We start from the raw sequence: 17,792 nt of genomic DNA on the forward strand, positions 1-17,792 counted from the left end.
AAAAAAATGGAAGAAGTCTAGAAGAATTTATTTGAAACCTTTGTCTTTCAACAGTGTTATGCATTCGTGTATCTTCAGATATATATAATACACATAGTTTGTTTGTAATAATAAAGAGATGGGTCCAACATCTTTCGATCTAGAAAATACATTGTAATAATACAACAGCCACTACTAAGTAAACAAAAAAAAACCCATAAAAAGGTCCTATATGGACAGCTTATTTCGCAGAATTGTCAACGCACAGCTGCCTATAAAACATTGTCCGTGTGTATATCAGTCTCTACAGAATGGCGCACTTTCTGTTCTCGGCCCACGGATTCTTCTTCTTGTCGGGTGTAACAACCAGTCCATCCTCGGGCATCTTCTCATCTATAAACTCGATCAACCTGTAAACGATAACAGCGACTATATGCACAAGTCATGATCTCAAACGGTAAAAGACAACAAAGAATCGTAATGCACAGTTAATGAACTCTAACTTATCAACTTATATTTACATCTACTAAGTATTATTCCCTCAATTTTTTACGAAAACTTATAGTTAATTCATAGCTCTATAGAAACAGCCAGGCTGAAATCTACACGCCCGTTTATCGTTTATCGAGATCTACAGCGGCTGAAACTGAGAAGAAATTGACAGGTCTGAAATTGACACGCCCTGTTTATTGATTGGTCTAAACCTACAGCGACCTATGTAATACCACGGACTGCACGAACTAATCATGATGTCAAACTCAAAGTATCACAGGAGACGATTTGGCTGTTTCTTTTAGCTAATGACATAAACAGTAATTTAGTGAATTTGAATTACTTTTCATAATCAATTTATTGATTAGCTAAAAAAAAGATGTTAATATAAACAATTAAATGCTTTCTTTGATGATTCATGCGGGTTATTGAGGTAACGATAATTGCAAAAAAAAAATTACATAACCCGCGTTGCGGCTTATTTATTTTTTCTCCAATGTCGCTACCTTCATATCCCGAATGAATCACCAAAAGAAAGCATTTCATTGTTTAGATAAACGAAACAACAAATTCATCCACGAACCACGAACTCAATCAACCTTTAAAACAACGAATTAATCCACACACCATGATCTCAGTCAACCTGTTAACTACAACGAATTGATCAACAAACCATGAACAAACATGTAAACAACAGCCACGAATTAATATTTAAACCATGAAGCCAATATGTAAATGAAACCAACGAGTTTTAAAATACACAAACCATGAACTTGATCAACGTGTGAGCGACAGCAACGAATAAATGTACAAACTATGTATTATAAGAACTCGATAAACTTGTCAAAAAACATTAAAAATTTGATTTCTATATATTAACCTGTAAACGAAAATAGCAAATCAGTTTTTTTAAATTGAATCATGAACACGATTAATCTGTAAACAACAACAGCGAATACACGTTTGAACCATGAATGAAGACAACGATAGCAGAGATCACGAGCTCTTTCATCCAGTAAATGACAGTAGCGATGTACAGTTTATATTAGAGTTTTTCTTCACTGTCTAAGGATTGGATGATTATTTTAATACTAATTCAGTTCTTATATCGTCACGGCTGCCGCTGTCTGCAGATGACAAGGCATTTACATGTAATTGTTCATTTCACCTACATGTCTCCTTGGGAATATTGATTGTTTACCCGATTTTATTTTTATATAGAAAAAACTTCCTAACGGTTGTTTTGACATTATGATTTAAGTAAAATGAATAACATTAATGAATCTTTAATAAATAATCGCCATGATACTTTATATGTCAATTGCTATCTGATATGGTAATACTTGTAAATGTTTTATGTTGGCATTAATTGCCAATCTTCATTACATAAAATTGGTTTTATTATGAAATGAATTATACTAATAATTACTGAATGGCAAGAAAAATCTCCAAAGTAAATGTTAATATTGATGGATGTAGCGTTGAAAATTTTAAGTAGCCACGTGATTATAATTAACGTATAGATCGAACAATTCATATCTTTAATCATATATCCTTATCTTGGCCAAGAATTTAGTTTTTTTCTTCCTTAAGGAGATAGCGGGTTATCGTCCCTGACAAGAGAAAAATTTGATAAACTCTGAAGAGGACGAATCAACGACAGTTCAAGGGATCATTTGTCCCTAGCTTTTTTGTCACGTTATTGTTATCAACATTGTTGTAAACTGTCTGAACTTTTTTGTAAACGTTGCAAAATTTATCTCAAGCCGGATGAATTCGACCGAGTAAACTACCAGCGCTATCAGCTGGCGTGATAGGGACACTCCGAACCCCCGCATGGCTGATACCACGTATCAATAAAAAACATTTGAATTGAATTCTAATAAATTTTCGAAAGCTTGTATCGCAAGTAGCTAGGAATGTTATCGAACATTGAGTTTTCTATTATTGCTCGGTCATACCGGTGATTATCTCGGACTCAATTTTTCCTACTCGGTTACTCGTTTTAAAGATCACCAAATTGAAAAAAAAAACCGATTTAAGAGTAAAATCTCAAGACTGAACCGGATCGATGCCATGATTGATGATATTTTTAAATGTATACATGTCTGAATACCTTATTCGAATCTTGGTCGTAAAATATGCATGACTTTAACCTAAGCCAATGCGAAGACTCGATTGTAGCAAAATCTCATGAAAAGCCAAAATACATGTACTAGCTATTGTGAGTGAAAAAGTTCATATTAGTTAATTATGTAGTTTAAGACCAACTGTAATCATTTAAACCACTTTATTAGTTCAAATATTTTAATGTATATGACAACTCTTTAATGATCGACGTACAATTCTATTCAGTGATCCACACTCGAACTAAATGTACATGTACGCGTGAACCCGCGGATTAAGTTCTGTATCTGATCTGTGATAACCGTGAACTTATCTTAATTTGATGAAACAAAGGTCAGGTAACGACTCGCATTCAAAGAAAACCCCTCCTAATTTATCAAATCTTACGTTACCGACAGTACTTAATATCTGAGTTGAAAATTTCAGTACACGCATCAATGAAAAAGTTGTAGAACTTAATTGAAAATCTCCCAAATCCCTTGATGCTTCTGCAAAAAACACATCCGATTAAATGAGCTTCTAATTGAACGAACGTAGTGGTTTTTGATTATCAATCCACTCTAATTTCACGCACTTCAGGAATTAATCACAATTCTAGGGTAATCCAGACTAATTGACAAACCTTTAAATTCTTTTCTAAATGAGGTCAGCCTCTTCGGTTGTAGAATGAGCATTTACTTTAATGAATTGCATTCAATTTACTTTTTTTCATTATTGCTTTTCGCTCTGATGTACACAAATTGTGTTGTTGATTAATGATCCTACTAGAACAATATCATACACTTCATGTACACGATACCTCGATGCCTCGCGAATAGTATGTATTGTGTGTTGAATTAATTAAGTCCAAATTAAAGGTTATTTTCTATTTTTGTATACATGTAGCTTTCCACGTTGTTGCCCGTTGTATTTTAGAATCTTTCACGCATTACGTAGACATGACGTCGCAATGTATGTACGAGGAGTATGGTATTGACGGATTGTAAAAATTGGGGACATGCATTGTTATCACGCATTTGTTCCCAGTATTTTGGTACATTGACTTTCAATATCAACAGAAAAGGGAAACGGTTAAAAAATGGAGTTTGGTGTAAAATGGTGACAAAGTACCATTTTCTTAGAGTAATGTTTTCAAGAGCCTTTATTATTGATGATATCAACACGTTAATGATTTCTCAATTTGTTAATCAAGCGTAGATTTGAGACTCATTGCTGGTAGCCCAGCAGCATCGAGAAGACTTTCAATAATTTATCCAAGCCAAAACTAAACTATAAAACACTTACACCTGGAAAGTATATAAGACACATTATTTCTAGCGGAAAGGTGTAGCTTCTTTTTTATTTACTAAACAGTAGCTGTCATCAAAAATGGCGGTCAACATGAAAGCACTCTTGATCCTTATAATTATTTTGACTATCATATTGTTTTACTGACATTTAGTAAAACCAAACATATATATCACTCAATTATGCCTATTGTTTTAAGTTGGCAGACGTTGATTACTGAGTCGGTGTTGTTGCCTGATTTGTTTTTCTTTAGACAAAAGTCTCTCTAAATTTAAAAACTGAATGACGCGCCAATCTTATTTTAACCAATAAAAATCATCAACAACTTTTCTCAACATACATTTTCAACCAATCACAAAGAGAGAAAGTGCATGGTGAAAAAAATACCTCTCTACGCCATCTATTTAATTTATATTTTACACGTAAAAAAGTGGTCAATGTTTAGATTTGATCATTAATCACAGGTTTGGACAACTATAGTAATTTTTCATGCGCATAAAGCCGATATATTTTTTTAAGTTGACAATATGAGGGGACAAACAATGAGCTAAAAAAACCTGATTGAATTCAATACATTTTGTTTTGGGTATTATTTTCGAAACAAAATCACTCCATTAAAGTTTCTGATTCCCTGACTTTGATGGATTGTACATTATTTCAAATACACTTTGCTCTCTTTATAAATCAGCAAAGAAAATATAAATTGAGCTAGATCGTTAAACTTTCCAAATGGTTTAGATCACATTTTCTAACTGTCAAATAATTCATCTAAATGCATTCGAACTAATACGACTCTCAAATAATTGCTTTTTTACAGTAGTTGTATTGGAATATAATTCATCTCTGAAGTGCTCCCCCATTGCCAGTATTCAGAAAGCTTTCAGATACTTGTAGTTCTACGAATGCTGAAGGGCAATTTATAGGGGAAATAATATAAAGTGTCAAAAGTGATGCTTTCGATTATTGGATTGATTCCACAAAGTTGTATTCCGGCATCAAAGGTTGGCCAAAGCCGTGAAGAGGAGGTCATTAAAGAATGCTAAAGCAATCGGCTTAAATTTACTAAGAGAGAGAGAGAGAGAGAGAGAGAGAGAGAGAGAGAGAGAGAGAGAGAGAGAGAGAGAGAGAGAGAGAGAGAGAGGTGTTTAGGTTTTTGTACTAAGATATAACATTGCCTTTATTTTATTGCTGCTTTTCTCGTCAAACACTTATTTCGTCCTCTTCTTCACAAGAAACGGTATTTGGTTTGTTTTGTATTTTATAAATCAAAGATTTATAACCAAAAAATCTCACAAATTCCTAAACACCAAACACATGTAAGCACTTTATTTCTTTTATTTCTGTTTAATTGGCACGTACGATATCTATTCTATAAGCAAAGTGAAGGTTGTCATCTCAAAAACGATCGTTTGTATTTACGATAGAAACATTTAGTGCGGTCTTCAAGGATTTTTCTCATAATCTGCCAGGGCGCAAGTTTACTTTTTTTCTTGATTTGTTAATAGTGTATAGTTAAAATGATTGACAATAAAACAAATACACTTGAATAACTCTCCGTCACAGCTGTCAACCTCACTTTATGGTCCAATATGTTGCTACTATTAGATGCATAGAAATAAATACTAGTTTTATTGAGGTGGAAATTAGTGTTTTCTAAAATATTTATGCTTTTTTTAAACTGAATTTTCAAAGTCAGGAAACAAGAGAACACCTTAGTAACAGAAATAGCAAAAGGTAGATCATACGGCTCACAAAAGACAATGATGATTTTGATTAAGATTGTGCTGATAAATGCTGTGATTGTTCATGTACATTGAAACACAAAATTTCAATTATTCATGAAAAAAAAAGAAAGGATTGGTTCGACAAATTTTGAAAGAAACAGAAAACCATGATAGTCAAGATACACATGTACGTTTTTTTTTAAATGAAAAGGAAGTACGCTTAAAACAAGTTATCATTAATCAAAATTGGTAACTCTACAGAAAAGATAACTTTCCCCTCCACTAGATATTGATATTGATTAAAGTAAAGAGGCTTTTACGACTTGCTACCGTGTAAACATTGTGGCTTCCGTGTAAACAGGCCAGACAGATCGTATGTAAATCTAACAGGATCCCAAAGAGGATGAGGAAAGTCACTCACCCTACCTATGGACACGCGGCAGGGATGTTAGCTGAGCGGATTGACTAAATAGATTAATACAGTGTCACAAAAGACGCATCGGGTTGAATTTTGTGATAGTTTAGCAGACATCACTGTTTGCCCAGCAATCTGACAGGAATGGAACGATTCCCATTACATGCAAGTCCGGACACACTGTGTATCAAGTATCATTACTAAAACAAAAGGCCACTTAACATAAATCAGGATTTCAGCAAATAGTCCCCCGCAGCACAATGCATCAATTATATGTATGACTTGCTGCAGAAAATCGGGATTGATAACAGTCATAGAAAATAAGTATGTAGGCAATTATAGGCACCGACTGCGTGTTCTGTGGTAAGAGTATTCATAAGGTACCAATAAGAGACACAGAGCAAGAAACAGTGGCTTAACTAGAATGCATTTTAACAAAAAGTGTATACTGACCGTTTGATGGCTTCGGATACTGGTATTCTCTCTAGACTTTTGTGGTAGCGTAGGGTCTCCACCTGTCTCTTCAATTCGTCCCTGTCCATTCTCACCTGTAGAAAAATTTCTTACGTCGTCTTTGTAGCACTTTGGTAATTCTCAGGTTCTAGCAGAAAGGTGAGTCAACAAGTATGACAGTATTATGACATGATACTGTCTCACGGATGTCGACATCAAGATTTAAAAGTTGATGTATTGCATGTTTCACAGAGTATCTTTTGAACACTAGATTAAAAAAAAATCAGTATAAGTGACCAGACACACCTGCGGTTGTACAATTGTTACCGTGATGTACACAAGGCGTGTATAGTATTACACGCCAATTTCCTATTTCTAATTCCTAGAAGTGAGTTTCATGCCAGTTCCTGCGTCGATCCTACTAGTAGCTATGTAAATGATCTGAACCTATTGATCTTGACGTGGCGGAGAGGCTGGATACACGCGTTGTCACTTCACCATCAAAAACCCAATGTAGTGGTCAGTCATCGGAGGAGCCCCCAAGTCAGCGCGCGCCACACTCTCGCAACATAAATACAAACCTGGTAAAGCACAATCACTCCTTTTTTATACAATTATCGATCGAACAAAACGAAAATATCATATAGGGAGCAAAGTTATCACTACTTTTTCCACGCTGCTATAATTGTTTTTTTCCTTTCATGCGTGCGATTCAAAATGGATTATGCTGCGAACAGTGAATTAGGCTTTGTAAACCACTGGAAATAGATTGATATTGTGTGACAAAAAGTCATTTGCATCGTATGAAAAATGTTTTGATCAAATACTCCATTTTTTATGCTCTGTGTTGCTTAAAGTACGATACCCATAATTTTTGTCCCTTTTCGTTGGAAAATAACGGAAATTATTTCAAATAAAAACTAAAAGTCTTGAGAGAAATATAATCTACTTCCTTAACACAAGAAACACATTTTGATAACTTGTGACGTTTAGCAAGTGAAACTCAATATTGCATCTCAGAAAGAAATGTCAAATCAACAAGGAGGAAGCAATTTTGTCTTGAAACGACAGCAATCTCTTTCCTCCGGATATACGTACATATATACGTTTGATTGCAAATGTCACAAACATCTATCAAAACTAGACAAATGAAATTGCTTTAATAAAAAATAGTGTAAAAAAAATGACTGTAGGTATGTTTAAAATGATTTTTTTTTTTGCAATAATACTAATAAGACTCAAATCCCTGAAGTCATTTGTTATCTGACAAACAGACTTGACATTTCAGAGGAAAAAGCAATTTATATTTTATAATTATGAAAATTGCACTTCCGGTGCAGAAATATGATGTAAAGGGCACCGTAGAGCCTAATCTGCCGGACTGTAGCTCCCGGTCTGAAAAATTCGGATGGACGACCTGGGGGTCCATGGAATTTTTTCAGACCGGGAAATACAGAGCAGCAGCTACGTAGCGCAGAAATAACTTCAATCAAGGGTACTGAATAGCCTACAAATCGCCAGTTTTTCTTTTGAATTTTTGTTTAAGCTGGCTGCGTATATATATTTTTAAAAAGATACCTTACAAAAACCTTTACCGACCATGTAAGACTTTTGGTTGCAGGATGTAATCCCTTAAATGTAATTTCTATGACTGGACAGTTAACGTTATTCTCCATTAAAGCAATATGAGCTGCAATTTTTAAGTTGAATTTGTTTTGTTTTTTGTTTTTTGTTTTACAAAAAAATGTTATTTTCTACTATAATGACAAAAAATATCATGGTTTTTAAATTTCTATCAGCCATATTTTTGTGGAAAAAGCCGTCAAGAAGCCTTAATTGGAGCAAAATTGAATTATTGTCGTCCTGTACAAAAATTGATTTGCTATATATTCCTTAGAAGAGAAATCTTTCTTTTGACAAAAATTAATGATGTTTTCAAATCTTATTTATCATAAACGTTTAAGTTACATGAAGACTCATCGTAGTAGCAGGTTTTTGCAGCAAAATAAAATTCTAAAATATACAGCCCATATTGCTCTTAGTGTGTTTTCCTACAAACTTTGAAAGTCTAAAGGGTCTGTCCACAACCTAGAACTTGTACCTGCATTATACATGTATTCAGTCCATTTCTCTGCTTTTATTCTTTTTCTGCTAAAACAAATGATATTACGGTGGTATAAGACATATGTCGATTCTAATGTGCATAAATTTACATTATAATCAACATTCTTTTTATCAGTTAAGAATTTTTGAATTTTATAGCATTTGGCCAAAAGCTTTTTTTAAAAGAAAAAGATATGTATCTAACGCTCTAATCCATTGCGCTATGCAGTTAAGGTAACAAAATTACGAAAGAAAGCAAAATTATGAAATCATATAACGTGTATTGTTTATTTGATAAGAAGTGCATCACTATATGGAGGTGCCCTATTCAATAATTCTGCCAGCATTACAAAAAGGCAATCAAGTGCTATTATATATACTAGTAAGAAAATATAGAGTTATGGTTCTTACAACAAATATACGTGGACACTGCGCCTAGAAAGCAAAAGAAAAATGCTTTATACCTATCAAATTATCCACCGTGGATTTAATGTAGATTTGAATGAACATGCACTTAAAGCAATCGATGAAAAACAACGGATTAAAGCATCGATAACTTTGAAATGGTGTAATTCCATAAGGTTCGTAAAGTTGAAAGAGGGCAAAAAATATACGCCTCACTTTTTCCGTGTCAGTGCTGTTTGGGTGATAAACATTTTCTCGTTTAAACGGGAGGAGTCTCTGCTCCCCTCTAAAACATCCTCTCTTGCTACGATTTAGATGGCTATAGGAGATTAACTTCTGCTGATTCTGGCTAACGCTGTTCTTTAGCTCAAGTGTTTACAAAATATTGCGTAAAATTGTCGGTTTTCATTCGTCAAACCCATCTCTATTCAGGATTTTGATTGCTTCTTCTTTTTGTATATTAAGAACTTTATTTCCCTTTTGAAATGAGTCCTGCTGACTTTGCATTCGAAACGTAAAGTTGTAAAAATGAATGCTGAATCTTTCAGGTCCGCGTTAATCCAATTCTTCTTTATTTTGGTAAGTTGTTTTTTTTACTTAAAGTACTTTCTTGTAAACGATCATTATTGTTTGATTCTCTCACGTCTTTACTACTCCAAACCGTTTATTATTTTAAATTTTCCCCATGTGTAATTTAGATTTTGAAAAACGGGGCATTAATGTTTGATATTCCATGTGTTATAAATTAGTTATTCAGCCATTTTAATACAAAGATGAAATACGATATATCCATAATGTCTTTATCTTATATCTTTGATAAACAGAAGATCATGTTGGATATAGAGGCTACCTTAGGTGAGTATTTGTAAGCTACTAGTATATGATAAAATTACCATTATTTTAATTGGCTACTACATGCATTTCCCACTGAAATAGATTTAAAACGGAGATATTTTCTCTTTTGCATGAAGAACTGTTCTGAAAAATGATCTACAAGATTTGTTTTTAGACAACCATAAAATCAGCTGCCAACAAGAGCAACACCATGTCATCATCCCATTTATTGCCACCATTAGTGGAAAATTTGTGTCCAATATCTCATTGGGTTCGGAAGACTATAAAACGGGTCCTAATGCCGATAAAAGGACAGCATATCCATCAGATTTATATGTAACTATTCCGCTGGGGGATGTCGACTTTACCCTGGAGCTACATAAACACAGCATCCATACCAGTGAGCGACACAGAAAGTGGACCTCTGGTAATATCACGTACTCTCAGCTCCTGGTGGATGACTGCTTTTACCAGGGATCTGTTATTGGTCAAGATAGGAGCTTTGTTGCCGTAGCTTTGTGCGATGGATTGGTATGAAAATAAGCACTTCTCCTTTGATAAAAGAAAATATTTTCATTAGAGTTTTGAAATCATAGTAAGAGGGGCTATTAAAAAGTTCGTGGACTTTAATTTGGTCGTAAAAACTCATTCGATTGCAATCAATATTAGTGCTTTTCGTTGCAATAATTGTTTTGAAAATGTGGATAGTTAAATTTTTATGTGAAACGTTTAACTAAAAAGTAACGACATTCATTTTTATAAACATCAATATTAGTTACTCCGGCGCAAACTTTATTAATGTACATGTAATTTGATATTATTGCATAAGGCGGGATTCTCAGAGAATTCTTCCTTGGTATCAAACAATTTCTTGAAAGAAGCAAAAAATTCGATGAAACTCCTCTTTGTCATAAGTTACAATATCCGAATCAATGTGTCTCTTTGATGTCTTGAAAATATTGCGAAATTGCGAAGAAACCCATTCGTCTATCTGACAGCGTTGATCTGGTTTTTCACATCATCACCGGCACATTTCTCCATAAGACTTTTGAACAAGCTATTTTTCCTTTGTTATTGATGCTCTTTCTTTTTTAAGAGTAAAAGTCATTTAATGAATTGAGTTAAATCACTAATTATTATACATTGTTCTCGTTAAATGCTGAAAACTTTTTTTGGGTATTTTCATTTTCAAGAAGAAAATTTTTTACTAACGCTTCGAAAAGACCATCCCAAACATCATTGTTTTACTTATAGCATTTAGAACATTATTCATGCACTTAGGAAACAGCTGAATTGTTCTTACAATTTCAAGCATTGTGTAATTATTGTATGGCATTTTTTCCTAATGATTTACACACTTTTATTGATGGGTACAAAATTTTTTTATACAATGAATATTACAAAAGCAGAATATTTGCACATGTATTAAGTTTTAAGGTAAGACATCATCAACGTAAGACATATTAAATGAATTTTAAAATGCACATCATATGTAAAATTGCAGCGTTAATCATTCAAGGTGTATGCCAAATTTCATTCTTGTAGCTATGTTATTGATGACTATATAGCATCAGTTCACGAACTTTTTGATAAATCCTCTTAACTTTACTCGATCTCAAAAGTACACCGAGGTATTTTCAAGGGTTAATGAAGAATCCCGGGCTTTATATTTAAACAAGTAACCAAAAAGTTAAAAATTTGTGTAGTTGGGGTTATTATTTTATTTATCTCAACAGAATGGTTATATCCAAACCGACGAATATGAGATGCTAATAGATCCCATGAGGCACCAAAACAGAGAATACAGCGACAAGGGTCAACACAGAGTTAAAACTTGTTCCATCCCTAAAGGTACCATCAAACATTATTTTACAAACTTTTTATAAAAAAAAAAAGTATTGAGTTGTAAACCCTTGTCTCAGTTTAAAACTTCAATTTTTCTGATATGTTTTATCTTTCGTATTCGCGATCGCTTAAAACAATTTGGGTTGTATTATGAATAAAAATCTGTATTAAGACATAGGACGAATGCGACCAAGAGAAAGAGATCATAGAAGGGAGAAAAGGCAAGCAAGAAGTGGGAGGAAATATCTGGAGGTTCTTATTGCTGCCGACACGAGTGTTACCGCTGTCATCGGTAAAAACAGCCTGGACACTTACCTACTGACCCTGATGAATATAGTAAGTATATTCTTACATCCCATTTTATTAAAATAATTGAATTTTAACAGCTAAATCAATTTTCACTTTTATCTTTCATTTGTAGGTGAACAAGGTTTACAAACATGATACATTATCCGCCGACATTGAAGTTGTCACTGTAAAAACCCTGGAACTCGACAAATCAATGGTATGCATTTAAAGTTTTTAACAAAAGAAGAAGGTTCTGATACTAGAATATTTTTGTTTCCAAGCAAAATGTTCAACAAATGTAGAACAGTGATGTGCATTTTATTTGTTTTAATTAAAAGGAGGACAATATCATCTCTAAAAACGATGCGAGAAAAACGGTAGATAACTTTTGCCAGTGGACAACCAAACAGGCATACAACAGGATGATCAACAAGGGAGGATACCATTTCGATGTCGCGGTGCTTTTAACAAGAACTGGCATAGGCCCTGCAGGTGAGAAAAAAACCTTTTATTTCATTTGATACATGTTTCTTAAATCTGTCGTAGATTTGTTTTCATTGTTTTGCCTCAGCGAACTCAAGTTATGTCAATTAACAAACACTGAGAATCAAATAAAAGGATGTGAGATTATCTGAAGCTATCTCTCTCTGGGGATAGATGTGAAAACTGTAATGATCCATACGATTTTGAACTAAATTCATTCCAGTTACCAAGCGAGTGTGGGTATATCACCCACGGCGTGGATACCGGCGTAGGAATATTACTAGGCTGATAAAAGTTGAGAATTAAGTAGACTTTGTTTGATGTGTTACGCTGTGTTGTGCAGCTGCTTCAATGTTAGATAATTCCTGTAATTATTGACTTCGTGTGCAAGGATGCAAGGATTTATCATTTTGTAAAATCACATTGACCGGAAAGTTAGATCTAGCTGAAATTAAAGTTAACTCTCATGAACTGATAAATTCACGCTTTTTATCCCACCATGAAGTCAATAAGTGAAGTTTTTATTGTTTGATTGCATAATCTAGATAGCAGACTGAAACATTTTGCGTAGTTTCTTTCTCATTAAACCCATCCGCCAATTAGTTGTGAGATTTACATATAATTGGAGTGAATATTTAATTACATGGTTTCGAATTTTATTTGCATGGCCGAAGTATTTTGTCGTTATCTTACATATTTAAAGGGTACAGTAGATAGATATGGTTTGGATTTATGTTGTTGCTGATTTAATTGCAATTGTCGTTCATTTCTGTCAGTGAGCCCCTCCATTCCCCAACCCTGCAGATCACCATGTTAAAATTGACATATATGTACAAAATTATACAAATCTAATTCATACAAATATTCTACAAATTTTTATGCTGTGTGAGTAAGCGTAAAATTCATCAAAAGAAGTTTGGTGTTTAATACAGAAAATCATGAGAGAAACGTCCATGATGGTTTAAACAACGGTTAGATTGTGTTTTCAGGTTATGCCCCAATCACCGGAATGTGCAACCCAGGACGCAGCTGTGCTATAGTCAAAGACGAAGGACTTACCTCTGCCTTTATAATAGCCCATGAAGTGGCTCATGTGTGAGTTTATTTATCAGGCTCAGGACGTTTCCTTATGCTAGAAGAAAATAAGCTCATTTTGATCCTATAGATAGTATTCTTAAAAATTCTAAACGATCTTTAAACACTCTTTTTGATGGCTCCACCTTTACTCCACCAAAGTTTCTTAGTTTGGTCCACAGAGAGAGAGAGAGAGAGAGAGAGAGAGAGAGAGAGAGAGAGAGAGAGAGAGAGAGAGTGAATGAATAAGTCATTACAGTTCTTCAGTTAGATGGAATCCTTACCTTTCAGTATTAATATCAAATGCATTTGTCGCGTATATCATCGAATGTCTAACGCAAAACCTCATCATTTATTATGGGTTTTTTTTTATCTTTTTATAAGTTTCGGTTTGTACCACAATGGTCATGGTAACACATGCTCCGGACGTCAGTACGAGACAAGCATCATGGCCGCAATGGTGAAAGCAAATCTACAGCAGTACTGGTGGACGGACTGCAGCAGTAAACGCATGGACGAAGTGCTTCCGTTTGTACCATATGATTTGCACTTTTTCAGTCATAATTTGTTGCAAAGAGGATCAAATTGTATGCTCTGCCATTATAACCAATTGCATTGAACTTATCAATGAACAGCGTATGACTGGCACTCATACATTGTACATGTATCTTTATAGAAAAGATCAACGCATTATATAGAAGCCCTTTGGGCTTTATTGGATTTGATCACGCCCCGACCAAAATTATCACCTCATAATACTCAAAGAATGATTCCTTATTCCTTATATGAAACAAATGTTTTTTTTCTAGACCTTAAACACGTCAAAATTTTAACTAATTGAATAAAAGGAATTATAGGCGTAAAAAAAAAACGAGGAATACTTAGTGCACTTGTTTATACCCTGAAAGATGCATGATTTTGATATTAGAAGACCTTGAACAATCAGTTATGTACATGTATAAAAATATAATTTGAACTGATACTCCGACATCTCACATCGGTAGTTACTTCACATTTTTGAGCACCCAAATTAATACTTATACGTAATCAAATTGATGTAAATACTCCCCATGACGAAAACGAAGCTTCGGTATCTACAATCAAAGCTTCAGGTTTTGAAGATGTTTTTTAAAATCTTTCATTGGCTTCTTTTTGGTCCCTTTATTTTTTTTATTTGAAAAATTAATGGCTGTGTGTAGTTTAAGAGGTGATTTGATTTTCAAGGAATATGAAACTCTGACAATCAGACTGATAGCTCGGAATATTTGACATTTTTCATTGTTTGAGATGTAGTTCTGGTAGTATTTATTTCTTTTATATTACAGGTCATTAACATGCCTTAATAACAAACCGTCTGCGTCGCACTCCGTTGATCTTCCTCTAGGAGAGAAGTTTTCTTTGGACAAGCAATGTCGTTATGAATTTGGAGCTGGGAATACTTTATGTCCGCATGTATTTAATGAAAACTTATTGAAATCTAAATGATTATGAAATACTAGTAACCATTTCTGTTAGACTTGGTTCTTTTTTATGTTCTTGTTATTCTTCTTTTTAACTGACGATCAAGCTAGATATATAGTAATTCAATAGATATAAATGTGCGACAGTTTTCCAAAATTACAGTTTTTAAAGTACATGTAATAAAAATACATTTCATAATGGTAATTTTTTAAACTGAACCTCTTTCTATATAATAAATTCTAACCACTGTCTAGTTTTTTGGACAACCATGTGCCATGTTGTGGTGTTCTGGGCCCAGTGACCGTGGAAACAGAATGTGTAAGACAAAACGGGCACCCCCTCTAGAGGGAACGCCTTGTGGCACAGAAAAGGTACAGTTGACATGTATTTCAAGCATTTTAAATTCATATACGCATATTTCAGTTTTTTACTCATCGGGTATCTGTAAATTTTCAACGATATGTAATGATAAAAAATCTTCATCTCTTTATTCTGAACAAATTTTTCATGTACATTTAAATGTAAAGTTACGATCGACAAAGTACCCATTTTAATTTTAATTCTTAAAAGGCAGATAATAGTGCTATTGAATATGTATTATAAACATGTTTCATCGATATTTTATTTTTTCTTCGTTCCGAGCACCTAATAATCTTTGTCTTCATATTTATGTGCGGATTATATTTTTTAACAGCAATGTGAGAATGGTCAGTGTGTGTACTTCGGTCACCACACGCCGGTGAATGGAGGGTGGGGCGCCTGGGGTAACTGGTCCTCCTGCTCTGCCGCCTGTGGGATTGGACTAAGACAGAGAACTCGGGACTGTACCAATCCAAGGTTAATTGCACCTACCGTGGTTAATAGTTATTAAACAATACTTTATAATGTAAATATAACTTGCCGAACTGTATTTTGTAGACCTCAGTACGATGGAAAAGACTGTACGGGTGAAAGCAATGAGATGGATACTTGCAAATCTACGGTCAGTAAATTTTAATTTAGAGGTAGTGAAAAAAAGTCCACTATTACCGTAGTCCATAGCCGATTTCTTTGCTTTTCAGACATGTACCTCATTCACTGATGTCCGTAGGGTACAATGTTTTATGCTGGACTCTATGAGGATCAGACCAGACCGACATAACTGGTTGCCATATCAAGTCAAAGACCGTAAGAAAACACTCAAACGTTTATGTTCTTTTTCAATCGTAAATGTGAGAAAATTATTGTAGTTATTAATCTATGTTGTTTGGCTATCTTCTTATGAAACAGACACTGAGAGTTAATGAAAAATATCAACTTAGATAAGTAAAGAATATCCATTTTGCTATGTGAAAATCTTTAGTAAACACTTAACATTTATTTTCTATTAATGTATTTTCTTCTAGCAAAGAAGTTGTGCGTTCTTTCCTGTGTTTCAAATTTGACTGGGGAGATAGAAACATTTGACAACATTCCAGTGGACAATGGTGTCCCATGTTCTTATGATGAAGCAAATAACATTTGTGTTGATGGCAAATGCATGGTAAGTGTCCAATATATACAAACATTTTTCCAATGTCATTGTGAACATGAAAAGCAAATTTTACTACAATGATGCCATTTTCTATTTTCCTTCAGCATGTTGGTTGTGACGGAAAAATGAATTCCTCTGCAAAAGAAGATGAATGCGGAGTTTGTAATGGCGATGGTTCACAGTGTAAAACAGTTAATGGAAGATTTCAAAAGAAATTTACTACAAGTAAGGAAAATTGAAGACGATTGACAAATAAAAGAGAGAATTCATTCATATTTAAAATTTATTTCTTTTTTTTTTTGTTCAGCTCACCGCGACTATATGGATCTCCTTGTGTTACCAAAAGGCGCCAGAAATTTTAAAATTACAGAGGTTTCCAAGGCATCCCATTTTCTAGGTAAGGAATAAATGTATTACATCCAAATATCTTGTTCAAACTTGAACACCTAAAGTACAAATGCAATTATTTTCATTCAAAGTTGTACAATTTAAGCTCTTCAGGATCCAAGGTATGGTACGTTTATACTGAATGGCGGACGAACTCTCGGAAGATCGCGCGAGTTTGCTGCGGCAGGAGCTTGGTTTGTGTATGAGAACAACGGTATAGAATCACTGGAATCTAAGGGCCCAATTCAGACAGATTTAGAAGTAAAGGTAAGAAAAAGGTTACAGAACTTGAAACATGGTATCATGAATTTTGCGATAGTTATGTTTAACACGATAACCAAATTGTAGGTTTTTCCAAGGGATAAACATTCTTTTGCATCATATGACTACCAGTATACCATTTCAAAAGATGATAATACTCATGAAAAGATGCTGTATTACTTCAAGTACGAGGGCTGGACGGACTGCTCCGTCACCTGTGGAACCGGTAATTACCGGTATTTCTACAAACAGTTCTTTAACATTTTCTATTTAGAAAAACATTTTGCTTTTACCCCATTTAACAGGCTTTCATATGGAAATTGAAATCTGTAGTTGGTTCTTTCAGGAGAGCAAAGCTTGATATACGGGTGTTACAGTAAGGAAAATGACAGCAAGGTTGAACAAGAACGGTGTAAATATCTGGAAGATCCAAGAGGAAAACCTCATAAATGTAGAAGAAGTAAATGCTCAGCAGAACAGTACGTAAAAGAAGACTCCATTGTTTTAAAAAATAAAATTGTATTAGTTATGAATAGCTTCCATGTGAGTGTGGCGTTATCAAAAATGAACAGCAGATAAAGAAAACGATAGATAAATTGATTTTATCTAATTGTAGGTTGAGATGGGCAATGCTGAATGACTGGACAGACTGTTGATCATG

At 34.1% G+C, this 17,792-nt stretch overlaps 1 protein-coding gene and 1 long non-coding RNA gene across 2 annotated transcripts; one reads left to right on the forward strand and one right to left on the reverse strand.

Annotated features, from left to right (window-relative positions):
* Window positions 1-12: 12 nt before the first annotated feature.
* LOC117684768 (uncharacterized) lies at window positions 13-7,583 on the reverse strand. Its single transcript, XR_004598468.2, has 2 exons — window positions 6,478-7,583; window positions 13-389 (listed from the first exon to the last, which is right to left on the reverse strand). It is a non-coding gene; the product is annotated as an uncharacterized lncRNA (long non-coding RNA).
* Window positions 7,584-9,084: 1,501 nt separating this feature from the next.
* LOC105318629 (A disintegrin and metalloproteinase with thrombospondin motifs 3) lies at window positions 9,085-17,788 on the forward strand. The gene is made up of 21 exons (XM_066066040.1): window positions 9,085-9,564; window positions 9,810-9,840; window positions 9,995-10,350; window positions 11,556-11,670; window positions 11,837-12,000; window positions 12,086-12,169; window positions 12,291-12,444; window positions 13,425-13,530; window positions 13,894-14,037; window positions 14,835-14,961; window positions 15,225-15,341; window positions 15,665-15,807; window positions 15,889-15,952; window positions 16,032-16,137; window positions 16,356-16,492; window positions 16,588-16,708; window positions 16,791-16,880; window positions 16,977-17,137; window positions 17,219-17,357; window positions 17,478-17,610; window positions 17,748-17,788. The coding sequence occupies exons 1-21, from the start codon at window positions 9,514-9,516 to the stop codon at window positions 17,785-17,787; spliced, it is 2,583 nt and encodes an 860-aa protein (XP_065922112.1). The 5' UTR covers window positions 9,085-9,513; the 3' UTR covers window position 17,788.
* The last annotated feature ends 4 nt before the right edge of the window (window positions 17,789-17,792 follow it).

The sequence above is a fragment of the Magallana gigas genome, chromosome 7 (genome assembly GCF_963853765.1).
Source record: "Magallana gigas chromosome 7, xbMagGiga1.1, whole genome shotgun sequence".
Classification (NCBI taxonomy): Eukaryota; Metazoa; Mollusca; class Bivalvia; order Ostreida; family Ostreidae; genus Magallana; species Magallana gigas.

Excerpts from the sequence above, each read along its gene's own strand:
- LOC105318629 (XM_066066040.1), top strand. The coding sequence starts at position 9,514 with ATGAATGCTGAATCTTTCAGGTCCGCGTTAATCCAATTCTTCTTTATT. Across the intron at positions 12,170-12,290 it reads TGGAACTCGACAAATCAATG|GAGGACAATATCATCTCTAA; the intron begins GTATGCATTTAA and ends TTTAATTAAAAG. Across the intron at positions 15,953-16,031 it reads TGGATACTTGCAAATCTACG|ACATGTACCTCATTCACTGA; the intron begins GTCAGTAAATTT and ends TTTGCTTTTCAG.